The following is a 26,107-nucleotide window of genomic DNA, read 5'->3' as shown; positions in this document are numbered from 1 at the left end:
CTCTCCCTTTCTTTAACTCAATCCACATTATTAAAAAAAACAAACACTTCACGTCCTTCACATACATTTTATTTTAAACGTCTGCCTACCTTTATGGATGCATGAGCATAGAGCATGTCCTCCAGGGTGAAGTGGCAGCAGTGGTTGAGGTTATTCCTGCAGAACTCCTGCACCAGCTGGAGGTTGTACAGACTGTCCGCCAAAGACATGGTCTCCTTGAGGCAGATATCTGCACAGCCAGGGGAGGGGTCAGGCACACAATCGCACACACACACACACACACACACACACACACAAGGGAGGGGGTGACGGCAAAGGCCAAGCAGGAAGGCGAGGGAAAGATAAGGAGTAGTTTATGTTTAAAAAAAGAGCAGATGAGAGGAAAACTACCAGACTTTCCCCACTGGAATTTGTGGCATACACAGTAGCTGATTTTAATCACACAAAATCCTTCTTGACACAAGTTTTCAACTCCTTCTGGATGAATCATCTGGATGTTTTTCCCATGACTGTATCATAACGACGGCCCTGGCATGTAACGTCTGACAACCAAACACGATGACGTTCTGTACTTCTCCTGCACTTCTTTACTGTTTGTTAGAGTAAGTCAGGCTGCCAGAAAGCAGACCTGAATACAGTTTCAACTCCACATCTGGTCCACATGTGTATGAGCTCCCTGTGAACTACATTCAATCCCAGGAGTCTCAGAGCGCCGACATCAGGGTTGTTTATCTTTGAAATAGCAGGCGGCGACTCCTCTAACGGTTCTCCGTCACACACCCCTCGTGACCAATCACAACCTGGCCCGGAGCATTTTTAGAAATGACGGCGCAGGCGAGCTGAGAGGAAACAAAGTCTTTGTTTCTTCTTTGTCTCGCACTGAATCCTGTCTGCTTTACAGTGTCTTTTGTGGGTCAATATCCTTTATTTATATCATTAAGTGTGACCGCAGAAAGTCAACACAGGGTCCTTGATCTCTTGATTATGTCGTTCTTTGAGATTAGGATTAGAGTTTAGCCCATTGAAAACTATAAGACTGTAAAAGGCAACTACATAAGCATGACTTGTTTTCATTGACTTTACTTACTTTTTTTATATATTCATAAGACAATATGCCCTCAGAGTAAAAGGGCAAATTGATAATAAATATGCTCTTTGTCTGAAGCCCCATTCTCAAATGTGTGGTTGTAGTTGGAGCAGAGAAGAGTGTCCTTTGTGCTCTCCAGCTGTGACTGAAAATCTTTGTGCTTAGCTCATCTGAACTGAACTGACTTTATTCTTGCCCATTTACTTTTATGGAAACGTCACAATAAAAGGGGTGTGGCTAGTGAGGTCATGTGGGTGTGGTCACAGCAGCCCGAGGGTTTTGGTCCCACCTTCCAGTCTGACGGCCTGCGAGCAGTAGAAGTGCACCAGTGTGGTCAGGGCACAGCCGTCCGTGTTGTCCTTCAGCAGGTTCTCCACCAGGGGGAGCGACGGAGAGCTCCTCTGCTGAGCGTGCTCCTTCCTGTAGCGAGCCTGAAACCATGGCAACGGCACAAAGACATCACCTATATGTGTCATCGGGCTGGATACGTACGATCTGCTCTCTCTGACTGTTGCTGCAGACACACTTTTTATTCGCATGCACCCACGACTCAATCACACCCACTCGCAGAAAACACAGGTGTTAATTTGAGGAGATTCAAGCGCAGGGTGGGCTTCAGGCTCAGCTCACATAATGCAGATTAAACTCATCATGCAGATAATCAGACACAACACAGTCATCTTAAATTGAGATGGATAAAAAAAATCCCTTCAGCACTGTAATGCTCCTTTGATTGCTTGTGAGTTGTTAGTTTTTTTAGAGGGAGGAGGGGAACAAAATGCACATAGCAAATGAATTGTTATCAGTGTTAGACATCTGGTATGGGGGAGAGGGGGTGGAACAGACAATGCATGTGATTTAAAGTTTAATAATAATCTACACTAGCACATCCATCCTGCCTGCAGGTTTCCTGCATGTCACTCTGAGCCTGTAAAAGCCACAGAGACAACACTACTATATATGTCCTCAGGGCACCAGTACTCCCAGTTTGCCCATAAACACACAGGAGTGGTGTCACGTACGCATTTTACAAGCAATAAGATGGCAGCTTTGATCACAGTAACTCAGACAGCCTCTCAGTCTGTCCATTAAGATGTCTAGGGAACACAACGTCTTCTAGCTTCCCTTTGGTTTGTATGAACATGCAATGCTGCCCTCTGACAGCTAATTTAAACCCATACAAAAGAAAAAAAAGAAGCAACTCGCCAGTTGCTTTCAGCGCACAACACAGACAACAGATATGCCGGATGAAACAAGAAAATGAGCAGCTGACAACACCAGGGCAGTGTCATTATTTTATAATGTCTTACAAATTATAGACTGTGTAATTCTTGGTATTTATGCAATCATGCTACAGGACTGTACTTGCTCTTCCCGGAAGAGTTTATGATCCTGATACCCCTTTTCCTCTAACCGCACCGTCTAATTTTTAAGCTCTCGGAGCATTTTGACTAAAAATAAATTGGTTCAGAACCCAAAAAGAACATCACATTTTCCTTGAACTAATGCCCAAACCACGATGACATCGGTGGGTGTGTCATATCTTACAAGAGAGGCCTTAGACGTAATAGTCTTGTGTCTTTTTCCCACCAATTTTACACATTGAAGTGTGTTTACAGGTCCTCAGGAGTACTGAAACAAAGTTGTACCAAGTCTTTTTATGGCTCCAGAGAAAGCTGCATGTAATCTGATAAATTGCCTCCAGTGATGTCACTCAGTGGCTAAGCTGCATTCTGGGTAATGTAGGCAACAGGGTTAGAAAAGCAGTCCACTGGTTTAACACTGTTGTACTCAAATAATCTTTCTGAATCAACACATTCTTCTTCCTTTTCAAAACCTGCCGCCTACATTACCCAGAATGCAACTTAGCCACTGAGTGACATCGCTGTAGGCAATTTATCATTTTACATGCAGCTTCCCCTGGAGCAATTTTACTACCCAAGACCCTTTAACAGTTGGTCCATGATTGTTGTTATGATAAAACAAATATCTGTAACAACATAAAAAGAGCTTCCAGGTAATCAGTCTGATATGAGATCTTGCTAGTATTGTTTAATTTTGTTGTATATTGTGCAGCGATCTCTGTCAATGACGCGTCATGACGACAACAATTCGACTCAAAACTGGTGGAAATCTGGGCTGGGTCACTAGATAGCAAATCCTGAAAGGAACCAAAGCTAATTTGGTAGAACAAGAGCTATCACAGTGATGCAAGTCTAAAATAGTTACCTATCAGTCAATCAGATTCACAGTAATGTGGGGACAAGACCAATGTATGATGGGGCTCAGGGCCACATGCAGTGACAACAGACTTTGAGGGGGGGGCGTGAACGGGTGTGTCGGGCTGCAGGTTTGGGATTAGACACAGAGGAGGTAGGTGGTGGTGGCTGATGAGGAGGAGTTCTTCAGAATGGATGGACTTACAGGTACTAATCTCCAGTACCATTTGCTAGGAGACTTGATGGTGGATGATGATTGGACGACAACAGGAGAGAGTAGGAGAGGCGTTAGGTCGACAGCAGGTTAAAAGTTCTGTACTACAGCTGAGACCTCTTTACGTTCTCTTAATACACATCTAGATGTGTCAAAGTACACACTGATAGACAATCATGGGATACATCTGCCAGAGTTGTAGTTAAGCTGTGTAATACACCTACATGTGCCAAGAACAGATGAGCTACGACAGAAAAAAAGGATTTATCCTCTGGGGAACACGAACATTCAATATTATATAGCACTCAATCCATTGAGGTATTTCAGCTTGAGCCACAGTTCAGACGTGTTGACAAGTCTGTACAACAGTCAGATTTCTTCTCATTGAATTATGTGCTGTGAAAGAGTAACACAGTTTAAAACTATCTATCTTGTAATCTTCAAAAATGTGGATCTGCACCACAAGGTCATTAATCATTTCTTGGCTTATGTCCGAACTTTCCACCACACTCTACTGAAATCTGTTGAAAGGTTTTGAGAAATGTTGTAAGCGTAGGAACCAAAAACGGGACCTAAAACTTCTACCTCCTCGCTGAAAGCTATCAGAGCTGGGCTGCAAACGTAAACACATTTTTAAGACGGTATATACTCCCCATTCATTACAGGATAATCCGACATTGTTCTGATTTTCCACTCGGTCTCGTGTGTAAGCACCTACAGTATGATGAGCATAAACACAGAATCCACACGCTCAGCACTGAGTCATGAGACCACGGTTAAAGATTTTCACACACCATCCCAGAATAGACGAGACCTACTGAGATGTGTCTTGTGCTCATCCATGAGTGTGTGCGTTCGCGCAGGCTTGTGTGGACGAGGATGTGTGAAATTATCTCCTCTGAGTGTGTCCTACGCAGTGAATAGACTTCTGTTGAAGAGGGAGCTGTGTGATGGAGCATGGAGTAGGAAAGCAGCTGACTGACACCGAGCGAACAGAGTATTCCTCACACGCTTTTTAAAAGACCCTTCGCTCGTTGTAACTTGTTGCCTCTGACAAAGCCTGAGTGTCTCTGTGTAAATCAGTCTGAGGATAGGTTGCATATCCCATGTGTATTATCAGCTTACAGAGCAATAGCAGCAAGGCGGTGATCACTCTCACTGTATATTGACACAAAAACAGACAATGGGCGAGGGGAAATTTGCCAAGAAACTCCCACAGCTGCTTCTTAAGACATCCTGCAGCTCTTTTCCAAACGCTCCATAGCCTGTATACATTTTACAACCTGTTGTGTGTAAACTGTGATAACGTGTGTTTTTCAGTAATGCTTGTAACATGATGGTCTGTCCACCACTTTGGTCCTGATTGAAATATTTTATAAACTATAGGATGGGTTAACATTAAATTTCCGATGAATCCGTCTTACTTTTCTAAGCCCCTCACTTTTCCTATGTTGCAGAAAGGTGCAGTTATTTTTTAAATTGGTGCTACATGACCAAAGGTAGAAATCCTACAACAACCACAATGCATTGCGCAGCATCAGAACAATGAACATTCCTGCTGACGAGTGACATATTGTTAGTTGGGTGCTAGGTTTTTGCTCAGAGTCCATTTCTGAAAACAACATTTTTAGTAACTGCAAAACTGAAATTTCCCATCAACCTCAACTGCACTTTGTATTTAGTGCTAACGCAGAAAATGTTAGCATGTTAGCATACTAAATTAAGATGGTAAACATTAATGCTAAACATCGACATGCTAACACTGTCACTGTGAACATGTTGCCATGCTAGCATTAGTATTGAATGGTGGTCGGTAATGTTTTGGTACACAACTTGACGTCTTTTACATGACATATGGAGCAACATGGCGGACAAAAGTAAATGTTTGGTTGAGGGTTTGAAACATTTGATAAAATCATGTATTACATAAATATGTAATATATTTTGCTCACATGTAATTTATAATATGCTATTAGTTTATAACCACTGTTCACACAAAGAGTCCTATATTAGTTTAAAAAGTTATTTATTATCATTAACCTAGATAAAAAGTCAGGTAAAGCAATATTTAGCTTTCACCTTATTTGTAGCGTCTATGTTGTTCTCACATTAAGCTCTGACTTAAAAGCTCCTGAACACACCAAAGTCAAAATAATGACTTCCCAACACGGGTAACTGGACCATCCGAAGAGGACGTGAGTGCAAGAAGCATGGACGACTCTTAATCTTGTTGACTCAGCAAAGGTTAGCACCTTTAAGTCAGCTGAAGTTATCTTTAAAACCACGCCGGTTTACTCCACGGCAGTAATGATTATCTGATGTTTACACATTTACTCATTCAGAGGGGTCAATCACTGTTTTCCTCTTTGAGTCTGTATTGAACCGCAGGAAGTTTACCCACCGATTCCCATTTACCACAGTGAGATAATATTTATTTTTCCATCTCTCGTCGCCATCACAGCGCAGCGACCTGAGGCGAAGGGTCGTGACCTGATGAGTCACTGTGCTGGCGCTTCACGGTTAAGTGAGTTGAAGAGGACAGTAGCTGACTGCTGTGTGTTTGTCCCAGTGGACTGACTCGTTGTGTCACACGGACGTTACATAACTACGAGTCCTGCAGGATGACAACACTGTCTCTGTCACAGACTCTCTCTGGCTACAGCTGACAAAGTTCCTGAGTGTCTCTGTCCATGTCGCCCGTTCCCCTCGCTCTGATTATCCCTCCTCACTATTCTTCCCTCTCTGTCTGTCACCCTTTCTCCTCTTTTTCTCTTCCACCGGCCCGCACATGTCTTTGTCTCCTCGAACAGCAGTGTCGCAACTCTTGCCAACACTTCTCTGCAGCTGGTCGGAGACTGAGCTCATCTGTTCCTCTGATTTACAGAGCTCTGTGCACTGAGCCATAAGTGTGTGCATGTGTGTGTGTGTGTGTGTGTGTGTGTGTACACATCATGTGGGTCTTCATGTGCCCTGTGTGGATGCAGACATGTGCTATTGCCCACGAGTAGGAGAGATTTAAATCTAATCTAATATTAACAGATAAGAAAAGAGTATGAGAGGCAGAGAATGCAATTCAAAACAATTTGCAAAATTAGATAAAGACATTAAAGCAAAGAGGCCCTGTCTTAAAGGAATAGTTCAACATTTTGGGAGAAATGGCTGGACCCTCCAGGTTAGCTTAGCGTAGCCCGAGGACAAAAACAACAACCTGGCTCTCTCCAAAAGCTGAAAAATAAGCCAAACAATACCTTAAAGCTTACTAATTACCACACTGTATCTCTTTTTGTTTTATTCACACACATGCGGAAATGTTGTTGAAATTCTCATTTATACATTTCGGTTGGTGTGCGCATTAAAGAAAGGAGATATTGAGTGTTAACTGGTGAGTTTTGGAGTTGCTGGTATGACAGAACCAGGCTGGCAGCTTCCCCTTTTTTCCACTCTTATACTAAAAACATCGCCCTGTACTTAAAACACTGCCAAAATGTTGAAATATTCCTTTAAACACCCTGTCATTTGCATACCTAAGGAATGAGAGTTTGTGTTGCTGTGTTTTCTTACTTTTTGTGTTGTTGCGTTAGATTCCTGGTAGGAAGCCTCTCTCAGCTTTTGCTCTTCGACGAGGATGTCCCTCAGGTGTTCATTCACCTGAAGAGAAAGAGAGAGAGACGGGCAGAAAGAGAGAGAGACAGGCAGACAGACAGACAGAGATCAAGGTCAAATTTCAGACAAGCATGTTGTGCTCACTGAGAGACTGAATGGTGCGTCTGTGTTGGAGAGAGGAGAGACTTGAACACGGGAACAAGAGCCTCCACACATCAAAGAAGGACTTCTCATCACCACTCCTGTCCATTAGCCCTGATGCTAAATATTATTGTAACCTGATATACAGCACTCAGCTGACTTCCGACTCAAGCACAATGTAAAAAGACCATCAAAGAGGACTATAAAAATAGTATTTCTTCTTTAAAAAGCTCCCCTCTTTAATTATTACTGCTGTTCTGGCTTCAAAGGTTCTGTACAAACACTGACGCAACATTTTGGCCCGAGGATGCACGAGGTCGCCTCGGACAATCCCAGCCGTGGCGTGCTATGAATCAGACATCCACACAGACACATGTGTTTTTGTGTCTGTAAATGAGTCCTACATGTGTATCTTCCTGCCTTTGGGCTGGAAAATAAGAGCAGCAGAGCACATGAGGTTCTTCAGCTAGTAATGTCAGCCGTCTCTGTTAACTTGATTGTTTTATGCCACGCTGGGGCCGGTTTCACTATTTCAAACCAAGAAAAAAATAGGTCAGTATTATATTTTGAGGGAGAAAATGCCTTCATATGTCCTGCAAAGTCAGCAACAGCAACTTTAAGTGACTAAATAATCTGTAGGATAATGAAATAAATTAAAGTTGCAATCGCAGAGACTTAACTACCGCCCTCTTACAGCTTACAGGCCACATGAGGTCTGACTTTACCCTCCAAATCAGGCTTTAGCTGACCAGAGGAGGTTAGGTTGAGTATTTTGGTAATCTCTCTGACATGATTACATGTGTCTGTTGCCAGCTCTTCCTCTAATTTCACTGCCAACATACTGGAGGAATTGGCGATGACACACTTTCCAGTTTGCCCTCTCGTGGCTCCTATATCGGGACTCAAACAAAGAACGGCGTGTCCTTTGTAGTAAAAGGCTCAAGGATGTGTACAGTTGTTATCCTCTGAGATGAGAGAGCGCGTGTGTTTGTGGTTTTTGTGTGCACACGACCTCGCTCCTGTGTGTACCTTGTTGATCCAGGTGATGATTGCATCCTCGGTGTCATACGGCAGCTCCTGGATGTGTCCGTCGCTGTGGGAGGGTTCAGCGGAGGAGTACCTGTTGATGCAGGACATCACCCGCTCCACGCTCACCATCTCCACAGTATACGCCATCATCAGGGTGTCTATGAGCGCCAGATGGGAACTCTGCGGAGAAATATACAGCGGCATTGTTACGATCGCCTTTTACTTCTTTCCAGAAGCATCAAACTGACAATTAAAAGCCTAACTTTTTTTTTTCATACTTGTTTTTGTTTCTGCACATCGCACTGATTGCGGGTCTACATTTCTTGGGTATTTTTGAAGTGCAAAGTTGCTGAAATCTTGTGAAACACATGTTTTCTTTCAACGCAAACTGAGCTGGAATGATCTGAAAGTGTTCTTCTCTTGAACAAGACAAGATGTGCGACTATAAACATTTTGGAATCAGCTCCTGACGGCATCTGAAAAACAGCATCTGCAGGACGGAAATTATGATTTGACAACGACAAATTAATTAAATGTCACACCTCCTCTTCACAAAATGCTTGAAAACAATCAGCCTCACTTTCATGCAATGTCAAACCCGACACAGGACAGTGCAGGTGGTGTCCCCTGTGCATGTAATGTGATGCTGCAGCATTACAAATTTCGAGCAGAGGCTCTAAAAGTAAATACTGAACAAGTGGTGCTCAACATCAGCACCACATGTTCTTCAGGAAGTCACTTCACTCTGAAAACAACCACCAGCTGCAAGGGTGAACATTTTCACCCTGAAGCATTAGAGTTTGGAATTTTTGCCATACCGTGATACGTTGGGGGCATTTCATACGTTTTCTTAGTCACATTGTTGAGAGAGACGACAGGAAATGAGGGGAGAGAGGAACAAAATGCAGCAAAGACATCCAGCCGTCCGCAAAATTTGAATGTGGCGGTTCATTGTCTGCATCTTAAATGTGTAGACCAGGTATTCAATTACAAATTCAATTGGGCCAGATTTTAAAAAAAGGAAATGTAGATGAGCCAGACATTTTCAGCAGCCTATTGAAAAACCTTTTTAAAAGGAGACATGTAATGCTCATTTTCAGGCTTGTCATTTTATTTTGGTTTACTACTAGAACATGCTTTAATGCTAAAAGAAAAACAGAGCCCGAGCACCGCTCACCGTGTCTCTAGTCGGCTCTGACGTGTTTTCAGCTTCCAGTTAGCATCACTTCCACCGTTAATGTAGGCATAAATTATGCAAGTGTGTGACACGGTAACATAGTGTCATGTCAAGAAGTCACAGATTAACGGATAGGACTACTGACGGTGTGTTTCAAGCACTTCTCAATACATTTTCTTTTGAATTTCTGGTTTCTGGCTATGATTACATATGTTAAGATCTCTCTATTTGCAGTGACGGAAACTTTTGTTTATGAAAGAACGAACAGTATTCCTCCATGTTGGCTTTTTATCATCACATCACACTGACTGGCATTGCGTCCTCTGTGTGTGTTGATTTGTGTTCAGCTTGAGCTCAATAAAATCACTGTGCAATTGTTTGTTATGTAAGCAAGGATCTTGCACACACACACTTTTGTTAGTGTAGTATGTAGCTGGTTACAGCATCACACTTAAAACCTGGAGAAAGTTTTGTGGACACCTGAGGATCAACATTTCTGTTCGCGATCTGTCCGACCTCTCTTGCCTCGTGACATCTGAAACCACTTTACACTCTTTAAAGTCTGCACATGAAGAACTTCTTTCACAGTCATGGCCTAATTTTGAGTCATTCACTTTATTCAAGTGGTTTCACCAGCCCTCAACACCTACACAAAGCTTGACATTCTCCTGGCCTTTCTAATCCCATTCCGGGCCGGTCAGACCAACAGACCTCCCCTTCCCTTTCCTGTCGCACCACAGGTCCACTCAAAAACATCTACGCTCTGTGTGTATGTGCGTGTGCTCGTTGCTTACCTAAGCATCTATGTGAGTCCAACCTAACTGAACAAACACCTAAAGTCAGGTGCTCCATGATTCAAACCAACAGACTCAAAACAAGCACAGGCATCTATTCATAACCACAGAGCCTCATGTAACAGCCAGTGTGACCAAGTGTTTCCCCCAAGAAACCAACAACTGATCCAGATCCAGTGCTACAGCCGGTCTGCTACTGGTGCTCGACGTCAGCAGCTCATGCTCCAGTCTAAACAGACAGAAGAAATAGGCCTCATGGAAATAGGTGCGGAGAAACTTGGAAAAAAAACTGTACTCAAGTGTCACCTGATGTCAGAATATGTCATTAAAGAAGCAATATGAAGTTTTGAAAAGAAATTCAAACTCAGAAAGATCATATTTACAATATTAACAAGGAAAATAATACTAACTCTAAATAAATATTTGATACATTTCCAAAATTGAGTGAACAAGATGTCCTCAGAGTAAATTAGGTCTCAAGAACACTGTTCGAAGCTAGAAAGGTGGCAGGGTCCGCCACATGAAAACAAAGTAAAACAGTATGAAACTGCGTTGTCCTTTAAGGTCAGTTTGTTTACTCAGTTGTGGAAATCGATAAATGAAGATTTTTCTCTTCTTATGAATATTTTCTCCCCAAAACTACACAGTGCACCTTTAACTGGACCTTTATAATTTAATGTGGTTTGGAGCAAGGTAATGTCTTCAAAGAAGAACTCCCAAGTTCTGTCAGATAAGAACAGTCAAAGACCAATATATTAAATTCTCACATTTGAGAATATGGAAACAGAGAATATTCTGTATTTTATTTATATTTATTTATTCTCAAAATGGTTGTTGATTCATTTTTTTTGTCAATTTACGAATAAGCGATTAAACAACAAATCGTAACTAGGATGGCACCCAGTTCAATCGAGCCTAATCACCCTTGGTATCTTTCTATATCCCCCATTATCTCAGCTGCACATTGGTGGTAGCCGCAGTTTTATATCCCTATTTGTTATCGTCCTGCAGTATTCCCTGAGAAATGTATGAAAATATTAAAAAAAAACACCTCTGAATGTTAACGAAAGTGAGAAAAGAACTCCCTTTATCCGGATCAGCACCGAAAGTTAACAGGGTCTATTCTGGGCTGAGACTCATCCTCCATCCAAGTTTCATGGAAATCCGTTTAGTAGTTTTTGTGTAATCCTGCTGACAAACCAACAACAGACACGGTTGAAAACACAACCTCCGTGGCGGAGATAAAAATCTTGCTGAGAGCGGAACAGTTGTTTGTAGACAGCGATGCATAGTTGACCTATATAAAGATGTAGTTGGTGGACATGCTACAGCTGTACTGCCTTACATGAGTAAACAGGATTGTTTTGGTTGGCGCCTGAACAAAGAGCTGCCAAACTAAATGAGCTGATATTGAACTGTCTGCAAAACAGTCTGCAGACACTGTTTTGAATTCCTGCATCTTCAGGATATTGCAGAATGTTTGACATTGCGTGCTTTCTCCTCCAGAGGTACAGCAGTCAGACTGAACTGACGGAGAGACAGACAGGCAGAGAGACAGACAGGCAGAGAGGGAGAGACACGCCGAGCAGAACTGAAGATCCAGAAAACATGATCTTCATGAAAACCCACTGAGCTTTTCCTGTGATTGAAGCTTTTCTGAACTCATTTACATAAAACCCCTAAATCTTTAACGTGGTTAAGAAGCTTGCGTAGGTCTGTGCGCATGCATCGGAGTGTGTGTGTGTGTGTGTGTGAATGATGCATGAATTTAAATGGTAATGACAAATCACTTGGGTTAGTTTATGTTTCATTAGGACGTTTGTAAATCAATATTGGCGTTAAAACATAGCATTAAAAAAAACACATTATACGGATCCCAGTTTAGCACACCTATATTACATAGTGGAATATAAAGATTTGTCCATCCCTTGATGAAACTGCATGTTTTGTACATTTTATGCTTAAACAGGAAGCATTCTGACGGCAGGGTAGCTTTTAGGAAAGTGGAGGAGGGTCCTTAAAAGCAGTATTGTATAATCGTTACAGTGTGTAACTCCTCGTGAAATCAGAATGATTGTTTTTACAATCTGTGCACAGATCATTACTGCACTGCGTGTTCTTTCACTTATTAATTACCTCCGCCGGGGAGGTAATGTTCTCACCCCACTCCGTTTGTCAGCAGGATAAAAACATCTCAACGGAAAGTAAGATGGAGAAAGTAAGATGGAGAAAGTAAGATGGAGAAAGTAAGATGGAGAAAGTAAGATGGAGAAAGGGTCTCACAGTATACACACCATTAACCTTTGGCACAGATCCAGGAGTTTCCTCCCCACTTTCTTTAACATTGCAAGATAAGGCATTCATCGACATTTTCATTAATTTCGTAGGGAAGAATGCACGATGAAAAAATTGCATTTAGGTGGCTGGTGACTATAAGTGAGTAAGCTAGGGGACTGTTGGGCCTTGGTGGAGGTATGCGCTCTACTGAGTGCCATTCTAGTATTGCACATAAAACCATATCCTGTCAACACTGTACATACAACTCTTATATATACACTCCCTTTACAACGTTGCCCACTTCATCTCCATGTATAACATATTTGATATAATAAACATACTGTGTACATACATAATAATCTGTATATACTGTCCACTGTGAGTAACACTGTACATACTGTAAAATAGCATCACCTATGCTATTGGAGAGCTTATACCACAACCTATATCTTGATAATAACACCGTCCTTTAACACTACTGGCTAGATGCTAACTGCATTTGATTGGCTTTGTAATTGTACCCTGCACAATGACAATTAATTAAACAAACAACAGATAACGCCTAAGTTGCTCTATGCTTTGTCGTCGTTTTAGCTAACTTCCTGTCCAATTTGCAGTCAGCATTCCCCTCCCTCCTCTCTACGTCACCACATGAACGTGCAGCGTACAGTGACTGCTGTTGGAATATAGAGCTATTTAACAATTATTTTAATAAGAAAATATCATGTACAGCAGCTTTAAGGAGCAGATTTTTCAACTTTGGATAGCACAAGGTAATTTCCATTTTGTTTGCTAGGCTAAGCTAAGCAGTTCTTAAACATGATGTTTCATAAACTGTCGAGACCCCAGTGAGTTTCACACAGTCCCTGGGTGACAATAAATCTGTTATCTTTATGAGTATTATTAATTATTATAATATTATTATTACTCAAATGCCTTGAAAGAGGTCATAGGACTGAAACATTGACATTAACATGTGTGCCTTTTGGTTCATCTGTCACTGTTTTCTCTGCACCGTCTCTCACAGGACAGTGTATTCAGATCTAATGTGCATGTGTGTGTGTGTACAGTACGTGTGTGTGCACATGGGTGTGAACAGAGGAGACAGAGAAGAAGACAGACAGACCGACAGACAGTTTGTGGAGCCGCTGCTTACATATCTACCGACTGTTCTGGTATCTACTACTGTTGACACTACAGCATGGATTTAAAAGCCATGTGCGGTCTATTATCCCTTCACAAAGACCTGTAGGGTGTGTGCGTGTGTGTGTGTGTGTGTGTGCGTGTGTGCAGAAGCAAGTCCAAACCACTGACGGTGACAGACACGCCTTATAAGGCTGTGGAAATGGTGGCACACACACTGGTCATAAAGGGCTGTAAAGAGCTGCAGTGCACTCATGCACACTATCTAACAGGAGCATCAGTATTCAGCATCACTGCTATTGTATGGCTGCATGAGTGTGTGTGTGTGTGTGTGTGTGTGTGTGCGTGTGTGTGCCCTTGATCAAAGGCGTCTATAGGAAAGCGCACTACAGCTGAGCAAACAGATAATCAAAGTAACCTCTTTCTGCACAAACAAAGCAAGTGTCCATCCGACACGGACACACACTCGGAGGAGGCCGACATCAGAGTGTTTTTATTGCACAACTTTACACCTCCACGTCTGGCCCTATTCAGATGTTAGTGAGCGCTGACAGTCAGGGCCAGCGAAAACAATGTCCAACATCTTGTTATCTGTCTCGCACACACATCCATAAATTCCTGCAAATCTTTCCGCGAAATTTGGCAGAAAGCTTTTAGACGGAGGGACACGCCTCTCTGCAGGAAAATTCAATTACCGCTACTTCTCTCTCTCTCGCTCTCCTCCGTCACTCCCTCGCCTTAGTGTTTTAACATTTAGAGCATGTGCGAGACCCAAAAAAAAAAAAAAAAGTACAACTAGAAAGGGACACACTCTTGCACACACTGCTGGAGGTCTGACGGCTCTTTGGGGGTGTGTGTTCATGTGTGTGTGTTCCGAGAGGAGGGGCTCTCGTTTGTGCACCAGACGTGCTCCGGCTCACAGCGAGACCCCACCCTCCACACTGCTGCAGTAGTGCACATCACGTCTTCCTCCTTCCTCCGCTCCGCTCCTCTCCTCGACCCTCCCTGCTCTTCACGTACTCCCCTCTTCTCTTTCGTCTCCCCCTCTTTCCAGATGGCCATATTAACAGTGGGCCTTTTCCACTCCGTTCTCTGGCACGCACATGTCGTCCCGCCCGCCAAATAGGCAATACCTTCCTCTCCTCGCTTCTCTAGCTTTCCCTTCCCCTTGCCTTTCCAAAAAGCTCATCCCCAATCTCTCCCTTTTTCCATTCGTCCTCTCTTAGACTTCCACGCTCACCCTTTCCTCTCCTCTCTTGCTCTACTTTCCCGCTTCCTCCCAGATCGGAGCCAAATGGCAGCCCCCCCCTAAACTCTTTCCTTCCCCCACTTTCCCTCCTTCTCTGCCTCTCTGTATATATCCATTCGCCCTGTGACAGACTGCCACGCTCCTCCTCCTCCTCCTCCTCCTCCTCCTCCTCCTCCCCGACATGAGTTATTCTTCTGTTGCACTGAATTTGGAAAACCATGAGGTCATCATTTTCCCTGCAGATATACCATAACCCCGAAATGAAAAGCCTTCACTTTAGCGTGACTGAATTTATCCCGCTGAGTCCACAAATACACACCGACAGAAACGGTTCCTCTACTTTGCAGAACCAATCGGGTGAATTCGGAAGGGCAGAGCAACAATAAGGACGGACAGGTTAACAAATTGCCTGGCTGTGTGTTACACAAATGAAGGTCAATAGTCGGAGGGACTCGAGGGGCTATAGGATCCATTTGTCTGCCACTAAATCACCCGCCGCACACGCACAACCACAGCCAGACTCACATGACTTTTATAGGTGTGAAAGGACAAGGGATCATTAAGCGTTGCACCTAATCACCGCCCGTCATTACATCCTCAATCAATGAGTTTTGTAGCGAGCACATAAAAACGCCTGTCAGTGGTGACTTTGAGTTTTCCTCTGGAGCAGAGGGCAAATAAAACACAACCAAGAGAGAGAGAGAGAGGGCTAGAGAGAATGATCCGTGGGCTCTGACGAGGGCTTGATAAAATATGCTTAGGCTTCAATTAAATATTCAGGAGATAACGATGTCCCCGTCTTACTTAATCCACACAGATAAGAGTTTGCATGATGAGGCAGAGGCGGAGGAGCAAAGGCTAAAATAGAGACTGTGACAGGAGGGGGGAGATGAAGACTGAAGGAAGAGGGTGGCAACAGAGACGGAGAGAGAGTTGAGGAAAGAAACAGTAAGACAGATGGAGAGAGACAGAGTGAGAACAAGAGAGGGAGGGAGGGAGGGAGGGTGCACTGCAATGCAGACACCTTTTGGCGTCAGCAGAAGTGCCCGCTCTCCAGCCATGCGTGTGCCAGCAGTGTGTCTGGATCAGGCTGCCACAGACTCGCTCTCCTTTCATAACTAAAAACAGCAGAAATTTGCAGTTTTTGGGCTCGACTCCGTTCTACTCAAATCCAGTAAAAGGTGACAGTATGCTCCAGACGTGAAGCAGTAAGCTAATTAATTGATTAGTGAATCAACAGGAAGTTATTGACAGTTTTTGAGTCGTTTCTCATGCAAAAACACACTAAATTAGCTTGTTCAAGATGTGAGGATTCTCTCATCAATATCATTGTTAACTAAATATATTTGGAGTTTAGACTGTTGGGCCGAGACAAAAAAAAAGAAATATAAAGACATTAGTTTGGGCTCTTACAATCAGCCGATGGCTGTAAAATAATATTGCTATATTTTTGGACTGTATCACGATACACGATCTCCATATTTTAAAACCACCTCAAAAGCATTCATGAATGCTTGGACTGGGCAAGAAAATCAAATAGCACATTATTTTTGTCGAAATACATCCAGAGCTTCCAGGGTGCAACTATTTTGGTCAAACATGTGCCCCAAATTCTGTTAAGTGCGACTTGGGTGAACCGGTGTGCCTAAAATTTATTCAATGGTTTACTTTATTTTTTAAACAATCGAGGTTATGGTGATTGGCCACCTGTTGAATTCATACTCCCAACAAATAGGGGCAGCATATCACCAGAGTAACTGCTAACTGCTGCTAACTGTATTTTGTTTATACACCCACGACTGTAGCTACTGTTAGCTTGATTACCTCAGTTAGCCGTGCAGCTAACCGGACTACTGTGGGGAGTGTTTGTGTTTACACCGCTAGGAGCTTTTTACTGCTGGGAGAAAGAGGTTTTTAGGCCTGAGGCTATCTGGTTAGCATGCTAACTTCAGTAGATACCTCTAAAACATAATACACAGACGTCTTTGTCATAACTTAAAAAACGTTATTTCTTCACACTCTTTTTTTACTGAAATTCTCACATATTGCACCTTTAAATGAAGAAAAACATGCATTTGACATCATCAATGGTTCTTTCACAAAATATTAACACAGTGAGATCTTTGATGAATAATCATCAGTCATGTAACAATATGCAACATCTCAGATGATACATATTCTCACATCACACTATAATATTAATATGTTGCCCTGCCTTCTAAATGTATAATCTCTAAATCAAAATATATAAAGAATTTCAGCTGAACATCAATCAATAATGAAGGTGTACATTGCAGCCTTATATAGTTCGTCCATCCTGCTGTGTGCTGCACACACTTTTGTCAACATACTCCCAGAATATCTCCTGGGTTGTGTGAGCTGAAGCATGTTCGCCCGCTGCTCTCTAACGACACAGAGGTCTGAGCAGTGAGTAATGGGTTGCTATAGGAAACCCGTCATTAGCGGGTTTTTTTCTCTCCACACAACAGATCTTGGCGGACGTTAGGACACATGGAGCGCTACACATAAACACAATATCATATAACTCACTGATTCTCCGTGAGGGGAAGACACAGCAGAGCACACACTTAACATCTATTAGTGATACAGCCTTGAAACAATGAGCGGATTAATTAATTAGTCTATTGATGGAAAACAAATTGATCTGAGTCATTTATGGAGCGGTTGCTGGTTGCAGCTTCTCAAATGTGCAGATTTCTTTTTGTTTTATGTCATTTTAAATTGTATATGTTTGAGTTTTATACTGTCTGAAGACATAATCTTGGGCTGTGGGAAATGGTGGTGAACTGTAAAATTTAAAACCAGCAGAACAATCAGGATGTGTTCAATCACATGCTCTGCCAGGTTCACGTCCACTCACCATGTGTATGGGCGTGCTGGTCAGATCTCTCTCCGTCACCAGTCGGTCCTGGTCGGTCACGTACAGGCCTTTCTGAGCCAGAGCCTGGATGACAGCGTTGTGTCCCAGTAAAGGTTTGACGGCGTCACTGCGGAGGATCAGGCTCCCGGCCCGGCAGTAGAGCTCTGCAGACTGGAGCAGGCAGGCCACCGGAGGCTTCAGGTGCTCCTGGTTGTACTGGTCCCTGTATAAAGGCTCCACCAGCTCCTCTGGTACTGCGTCTGAGAGACAGAAAAGGAGAGAGGACACGGGGTTAGAGCTAATTTTGAGCACTTCCTGTCCTGCAGCTGCATCATCCACAGAGAAGCAATGCAGGCGATAAAAGAAGCTATGCTATTATTTCTAGATTTTACAGCCTTTGTTATTGTTGCCATGGCATCAGTACAGTACAGTGTAGCTCAGAGCCTCGCCTTCGCAGCCACAAGCAGCTCAAAGCTTGTTGCACACACCCAGAAAAGATGGTACACACCACAAAACCTCCTGATCAGCATCAGTGAAAAACAGGTTTTATAAGCCAGAAGGTCAGTGAGGGGCGAAAGTCAAAAGTCATACTTGAGGAAAAGTAAACATAGTGAAAGTCATACCTACAAAAAGGAAGTTGAGTAAAAGTCTTAAAGTATCTGATATTAAATGTACATAAGTATCAAAAGTGCAAGTAAAAGTGTATTATACATACATTGATATGCATGTATATACTGTATAATGAGCAGTGATGGAATATAAGTATGCTAAAAATGCTGAATATCTGGCGGTACATCCATGTGAATATGTGTATCATTTACTTTAACTTGTACTTTTGATACTTTATTACATTTAATATCAAATGCACCCTGTAACCTGCAAAGTAACTAGTAACTAAAGTTGTCTTACAAATTAAATGGATCACGAAGTATAGAGTAGTAGAAAATGGAAATACTCAAGTAAAGTACAAATACCTCAAAATTGTATCTAAGTAAAGTACTGTGCTGAGTTACAAAAATAAATGCACTGATGTCCTGTGTATATCTGTTGGTGCTTATCTCACTGAAGATCCACACAGGGGACATCTTGTGAGCACAAAGCCACAGTGTGTGTGTGTGTGTGTGTGTGTGTGTGTGTCTGTGTGTATTTGTTGTATATGTAGGTAGAAGTGTATTTTACAAAGCGTGGAGTACCTTCTAATCTTGTTACCTCGTTCAGTTAATCTGATTTGAATAAAGTAGCTGGACACACACACACACGCACACACGCACACACACACACACACACACACACACACACACACAATCACTTCTCTCGCCCTTTCCTCACCAGAATACTATGTTGTTGTTAACCACATGTTGTGACTCAAAGTTATTATATACGAGTCATCAATCTGTCATTCTGTGACATACATACTGTGTCTATGCAGCTCTTTCCCTTGTGTGTCACTTTAGACCCTGTTATAGGAATGTGTGTGTTTGTTTGTGTGTGTGTGTGTGTGTGTGTGTGTGTGTGTGTGTTTATAGCGCTGCATGCTCCAGTGTGAGTGTGTATTCCTGGTGTGTGGGGTCATTTCCTCTCTGGCTGCCTCTGAATCACACAGAAGGAAACAAAGGACACTAAAGGGATCTATCTTAAAGGTACAGCTTTCTGTTCTTTAACCCCTAATAACAACAACACTGTAGAAGCTCCACGAAACAAAACATAATAAAATGAAAGATTTGAAGCTCAGTTGAGAAAAAAAAAAAATCCATTAAACTTGTGATCAAACCTCAGCAGTTTTTCCAGTGGCTGTGGTTGGTGCAGCCCCCCCATAACCCTGCGGTGGGTGATGAAAAGAGATATTTAAAGCAACAGGCAGATGTTAAAAGTCTTCACAACGAGCCCTCCTGCGTCGAGTCACAACTATTAAATCGATCCGACTTTTGTCAGAATGTCTATAAAGCTGAGTGTTAGAGCCGTGCTTAAAGGATTCAGCCTTTTGAGAATACAAATTTGGCAACCGAAGCGACATATGTGTGAAGTAATCGTGCTTTTGTGAGAAAAGGTTTGTGACAGGAGGCGTTTCATCCGATGACCTTTAAGCTTTGAGGTTACTAAAATCAATCAGAAATGATCAGCAGGCTACAATAGCAACGAGAGCAAGTTTTTCTAGAGTTCATGAAAATCTGCCTCGTCAAGTTAAATCCCTCTCCTTTGTGTTGGCCATCAAAGAGGAAACAGTCAGGAAGTCGCTGCCACAGGAAGTCCAGGCACGGAGAAGACTGCTCCCCTGGAGACCCCCGGGATCATAGCTCAGCATACACAACATGACGGTCAGCAGAGTTTATCTCCGCTGTCTAACTGCTCTTTGTTGAAAACAGTCACTGAGTTAGTGATCTAGGCTGCCAACTGTAACGATTTCTAATGTTTTACAAAGACATCATGTTCTGGGTACGTAGTGTTGCCTCACTCTTCATTTGCAACAGCGCTGATGTCCTACTTTACACAGATCATTATCATGTGATACATGATAAAAAACAACACTTTTTAAAGTTACAATATGCAGGATTTGTCAGTTGTTGTTGTTGTTGTAAAAGCACCATCAAATGTGTGTAAGCAGTTCTAGAGAAAGACGGTTGACTATTGAGTGTCATTCCCAGGTTGCTATTTGACGACCTTCGAACCTGCAGCGACTGTTTTCTGGCTACTTGGGAACACAACACTGACATATTAGCACCTTTTATGCTAATATGGCAAACTGTTGCCAATTTATGAAGCAACACAATCATCCATTCGAGGCTCTTTTCTGGCCAATAGTCCAATATTCATGCTCTTTTTAGCTCTACTTTGGTCTCGACTGACTCCCGAGGGAAATATCTCGCCCCTTAAGCTGCTAAATGCTCCGCTATGTTCACCTGCTAGTCGCTGACTGTGTCTTTCTGTCGTACGGCGCTAAGCAGGTAGTACAGTTGTTCTTGCTAAAACTGGTTGCCTGCTGCGGCTAAAAGCGACTCTACGAGAGCAAAACAGTAATGTTTCAGGCTGTAAAACCAAAACAGAGAGCTGAAAGAGGCTAAATCTCTGAAGGGACCTGCAGAGTCTTGTGATAATCCTCTGTGGGTGGACTACTTGTACACTCATGTCCAATGTAAATATAAAAACACAGAGTACATTCGCTTCCTCAGCACACTTATTTGGAAGATGCCTTTGTCCAAAGCGACTTGCATGTTCTTCCTTCCTTGCTCAGTGACACACACGGACAGGAGAAGCTGGGGATCAAACCACAAACCCTACAATTAAGAGCCAACCCTCTCTACCATCGGAGCTACAGGGTCATAACATTACTACACTACATGCTTAGTAAGTTAGTTAACAGCATGAGCTAACATCCCATTTCAAAGCTCTGTAACCTGTGAAACACACAGAGCACATGGCCTTTCTCTTTTCAGGGATGGAGGATGCATGTTTTGATTCAAGCCGATCACATCGTCTGATTTCACAGATCAGTTCCCTCACAGCTTTATAGGCAAAGCAGCACTTATTCCGCCAACATATTTGTTTTAAGTGATGCTGATGGAGTTGACGATTTGCATTTACATCAGTCCAAGGGCATCCTGTGAACGAGCTGAATGAAATCACAGCGGTGTCTGTGCTGCAGCAGACTCTGTGATATAACCCTGTGGTGGAAACTCACCATCAAATTATAGCTTAGATGCCGAAAATACGACCTCTACATTTAAATTTAACATTCAGCCACTTGCAGTTTGTCAAAGATCATTTTCAACTTTCATATTTGATTAAATGTTCCATTTAAAAAACAAAACTTTGCTGCTGACTGCAGTTCACACTGAACCCAAAACTGAGGTGAACAAATACCAGACAGTGACCAGAAACCACCGGCTACATTAGTCACAGGAGATCTAATCAATGCTGGACATGTATTGATCCTCCACTCAAAAATGTGTTTTACATATCTGGTTCCCTCTCTTGGATGTTTCAGCTTCACCGTGCAGACTGATTAACATGCTGACATTAAAGCTGCATTTAAAGATATAATATGTAACTTTTCTGCATTAAAATATACCATTGTTGTATATTTAGTTAAGTTGTGTACTGACATTAACCTCGATGTTTCCAATAATGTTCAAACCAAGAGAAATACAAGTTTTACTCCAGGAAACAGTGTGTTTCTTTTGGTCACCTGTTGCTAGTAAGGAAACTGGCGAATGAGGCTCAACGTGATGAAAATAAAACATGAGCTCATCTGTGAACATTCGTGCCAGAGTCACGTCAAATGCAGACTTTAAGTGAGAGTTTAAGACCATTTAGTTGCATTTTGCTACCATTTTTGGACTGGGAGCACCTGTGCGACTAACATTTCGTTTTTAAAATCACCATCATGAAAAAAAAAACACCAGGAGCACCATTTCTGATAACAACATTTTGCCTCGGCTGCCACAGCTTCTTGACGATGTTTTGTGGTGCTCCTAAATTTTGTGCCGGTGCTCCTGAAATCTACAGTACAGGGAACAGGCTCTACTAATGGAAAAAGTTAGTCTGGAGCCCTGAGATGGATTTTCATTGGTAATACTGGTTGTTTAAAAACAAAGACAGCAACTCCCATGATCCAACGGGACATCCCAACATCATCAAAATAAGTCTTTGTTTTGATCGAGAGACCCCAAGTGGAGGAAGTTAAATATCGTGCATTTAACACATGGACGTATGACGTTAAACCTCCACCACACACACACACACACACACACACACACACACACACACACACACACACACACACACACACACACACAATGTTTAACAAGTTAATTGAACTATATGTTACAAACTTACATCAGACACATTAATTACTCAAATCAGAGTAGCTGTCCGTCTGGTGGGGATCTTTAACTACACTTTAATACATTAGGGCAGCACTTAAGCACTGTCGTTAAAATCTGATCCAACCTCTGTTTGGTCCTGACGAGTTCATACGATGCCATCATGAGGACAAAAGTGTGGAGACGGTGGAGCTCTGACATTTATTACACACCCACACACTAAACTCCACATGCATGCATAAATGTCAGTCCAGATCTTTACAAAGCACGTTATGAACCGCCTTATCCAACTCTTTTATCGCCCTCTTCCCTCATTCTTACTATAAATCACTTTTTAACTACATGGACATTTTTACTTCCTTGCCTGTTGCTGCACTTAATGTGTATGTAAGTGTACGTTTTTCCATGTGCTAATGCAAATCCACCTCTCTGAAGTTTCAAACTTGCAGCAGATCAGAAAGTTGTTACATCTGAGCAGATTCAAACCATCCGTCATCGGTCCAAACTAGGCCAAGCGGGGCTCTGAGGACTGGTTATGAATTGGGCCACAGTTCTCGGGCTGTGCTGGGAGCTGAAACTGTGTCACCGGAGGGACGGGAGAGAAACACGGCGGCGGCGGCGGCACGGTAACAGCCATAGGTCTTGTTGAACTAAAAGTGTCTGTCTCACATATTGCTCTCCTCTATCTTTTGTGTCTCTCCACCATTTTAATTTCCATGTGCAGCCCTGTTTGGCACTCACTGGTTGGATCAATGAGTATGATTCAGAGGTCAGTCTTTTGATCCGTCTGTCCGTGTGGCGGAGAGACTCCCAGTATTGTATATGGAGGAGCAGCCGTTAAAAGCATTCATTAGGAGCCGGGGTAAACCTCTGGACTGGAATTACTCTTTATGACGGCAGGCCGCCAGAGCTGCAGCTTCCAGACCGCACTGAGGACAGGAGGCAGGCCAGCGCTCGCATACATGGAGTCACATATACAGAATAATGACTGACACACATATCCACATGGAAACATCATCACTGCGACTGACAACAAAACCACAACATAACAGTCAACTTGTGTCAGCTCTTACACTGAATGGAGCTCAGGAGGGAATAACTTATATTAAGGACACTATTTGGACAATTAAAGTCAATTTTCAAGCAAAAATACTGGAAATTCCCAAATTCCAGCAACTCAGTTGTGAGGATTTGCTGTTAACCTGTGGCAGTGAACTGAATATCTTTTAAGATGTCAGCTTGCGAAGTGATTTACTTCATTCTGACATTTTCTAGAGCAAAAGATAAACTGTTTAATTCGTTTTTCAAGCAAATATCCCAAACAAAGCCTGTTTCTAGCTCCTATCTGTGAAGATTTCCTGTTTTTCTAGTCTTATATAATAGTAAACTGAATATTTATTGAGTTTGGAAGACATTTAAAGATGTCACCATGGGTTTGAGGACATGTGACGTGCATTATTCACTATAATCAACATTTTTATAGACCAATTTTCAAGCAAAAAGGCCAAATCTTCTCTGTTTCCAGCTTCTGAATTTTCTCAGGACTTGCTTCTTTTTGTGTTTAATGTGATAGTTGAGTAAATGTCTTTTAGTTAAGGTTGTTGTTTGTAAACAAGACATTTTAAGATGTCACCTCGGCATCTAGCAGAGTGTGATGGGTATTATCCGCCATGTTATGACATTTTTATAGACCAAAAGATCGATTGTTTTAATCGTTTCTCAAGAAAATGTCAAAGATTCTCAGTTTCCAGCTTCTTAATTTGATCAGGATTTGCTTCATCTTTGTCGTATGTGATAATAAACTAAATATCTTTAAGTTTCAGATCGTTTTATTGGACAAAACAAGACATTTTAATGCGTCACCATGGCCTCTCGCAAAGTCTGTGACCATATTCGGACAGTTTTATAGTCCAAACGTATTTTTTTCGCGCAAAAATGACAAATCAAGCTTCTCAGTTTCGAGGATTTGCTGCCCTGCCACGTCTAATCTGACAGTAAACTATATATTGTTTTGATTTTTGACTGTTAGTCTGACAAAACAAGCGATTTTTAGATGTCAGCTACGACGTTAGAAAGCTGCGATGATGATTTTTGATCATTTAGATTCCTGCAAGTAAAACAAACAGCAGGAAGTCATAAGATTAGACAGTTTACTGAGTTTAGAGCGACAAATACATCTGCACTTTCTGCACTTGTTGACAAAATGAGTCTTTGCCGTGTTGTGCTGCCATCAACATCAACATCTTTTCATGGGTGTGAATGAGTGTTTCTGTGTCTTCTGTTTGCCTGGTGATGCATTGAATTTTCTGTCATCTCTAACAAGAGAATAATCAACACGCTGACATCAGCTGTGGCCCTAAACTCCAGCAGAAGTTAAAGTCCTTGCATCTGTTGATCTGCACTGATCTGCAGTCAGACGGTTACATAACAGGTTTGGGAATAACAAGCATCAGACATGCAACAAGTTAAATCTATGACACTGCAACATGAGCAGGGATTCAGGGGGACTTGACCCATGAACTCATGAGAAAAACACTGCATATATACAGAAATGTTGTCATTTAGCCTTGATATTACACACTACATGGATAAAGATTTGTGTTTAATTGCTGCTATTTAATAGAATAGCAATGTAAGTTTATTTTTATAATAAGAAAGGAGGAACACTTCAGTAAGTAAGTATGTTAACTGGCTCTGACTGTGACTGTAAGGGTCTGATTTCAGGCTGCTGTTTACAAAACACTCCCTCCACATCAGTCCACATTAATACACACGTTAGACGATTAATTTAACGATGTTTCCCACTAATCCGATCTAATCCAATCCAGAGATGAAGACGATTTTATAGAGGCGCCACCTACCCGAGCCGAAAGCCTTGGCCACCAGCCACGTCAGGCTGCATGATATCTTGGCCCTGGTGAAGTCGTAGTGATCGAAGCTCTTGATGGCAGGGACGATGAAGGTCCGTCTCATCTCTCTGTCAGGATCTGCCGCATCTCCCATCTTTACCTCTCTGTGTCGGGATCACACACACTTACACACACACACACACACACTCGCTGCAGCTGGACGAGCAGTCAGCCTGAGGAATTCCTCCTGACTGCGGATGACATCCCGTCCAGAGGAATTCAATGCAGCAAAAAAATTCCCCCCTTCTCCAGAAAAAAAAAATAAAAAAACTTTGCGCGTGGCCCTCGGGTTGTTGGAGAGCACGACGGACAGGAGGCTCCTCTGTTACATGAGCACCATCCTCTAGTTTTACGCGTTTCGGATATATATCCCTCAAACCGTGACAGCGCAGCGCAGTTTAGGAGCAGGATTTCTGAAGATTTCCTCCATTCCCTGACATTATTATCCTCAGCCTGTCCGACATAACGGAGCAGCTGTGCGCCAGAGGAGGGGGAGCCTCAGCCCGACACCGTGAGACAGCCTCACACATCAGCTGGAGACGCCGTCCGTGTCCATGTTTGTTC

The 26,107-nt window shown here is 42.5% G+C and overlaps 1 protein-coding gene across 1 annotated transcript in view; it reads right to left on the bottom strand.

Moving 5' to 3' along the window:
* Window positions 1–26,043, bottom strand: part of camsap2b (calmodulin regulated spectrin-associated protein family, member 2b) — a 37,500-nt gene extending 11,457 nt beyond the window's left edge. Inside the window, exons 1-6 of the mRNA XM_073491807.1 lie at window positions 25,496–26,043; window positions 17,815–18,074; window positions 8,294–8,473; window positions 7,082–7,168; window positions 1,377–1,518; window positions 90–229 (exon numbers count right to left, since the gene is read on the bottom strand). Coding sequence (XP_073347908.1) covers window positions 90–229; window positions 1,377–1,518; window positions 7,082–7,168; window positions 8,294–8,473; window positions 17,815–18,074; window positions 25,496–25,637 — 951 coding nt within the window. The 5' untranslated portion in view covers window positions 25,638–26,043. The remainder of the gene's footprint in view (window positions 1–89; window positions 230–1,376; window positions 1,519–7,081; window positions 7,169–8,293; window positions 8,474–17,814; window positions 18,075–25,495) is intronic.
* Window positions 26,044–26,107: the final 64 nt, after the last annotated feature.

This window comes from Pagrus major, chromosome 21, assembly GCF_040436345.1.
Source record: "Pagrus major chromosome 21, Pma_NU_1.0".
NCBI classification, from domain to species: domain Eukaryota; kingdom Metazoa; phylum Chordata; class Actinopteri; order Spariformes; family Sparidae; genus Pagrus; species Pagrus major.
Note: the sequence above shows the minus strand (reverse complement) of the source record. Positions and strands in the feature narration are given on the sequence as shown.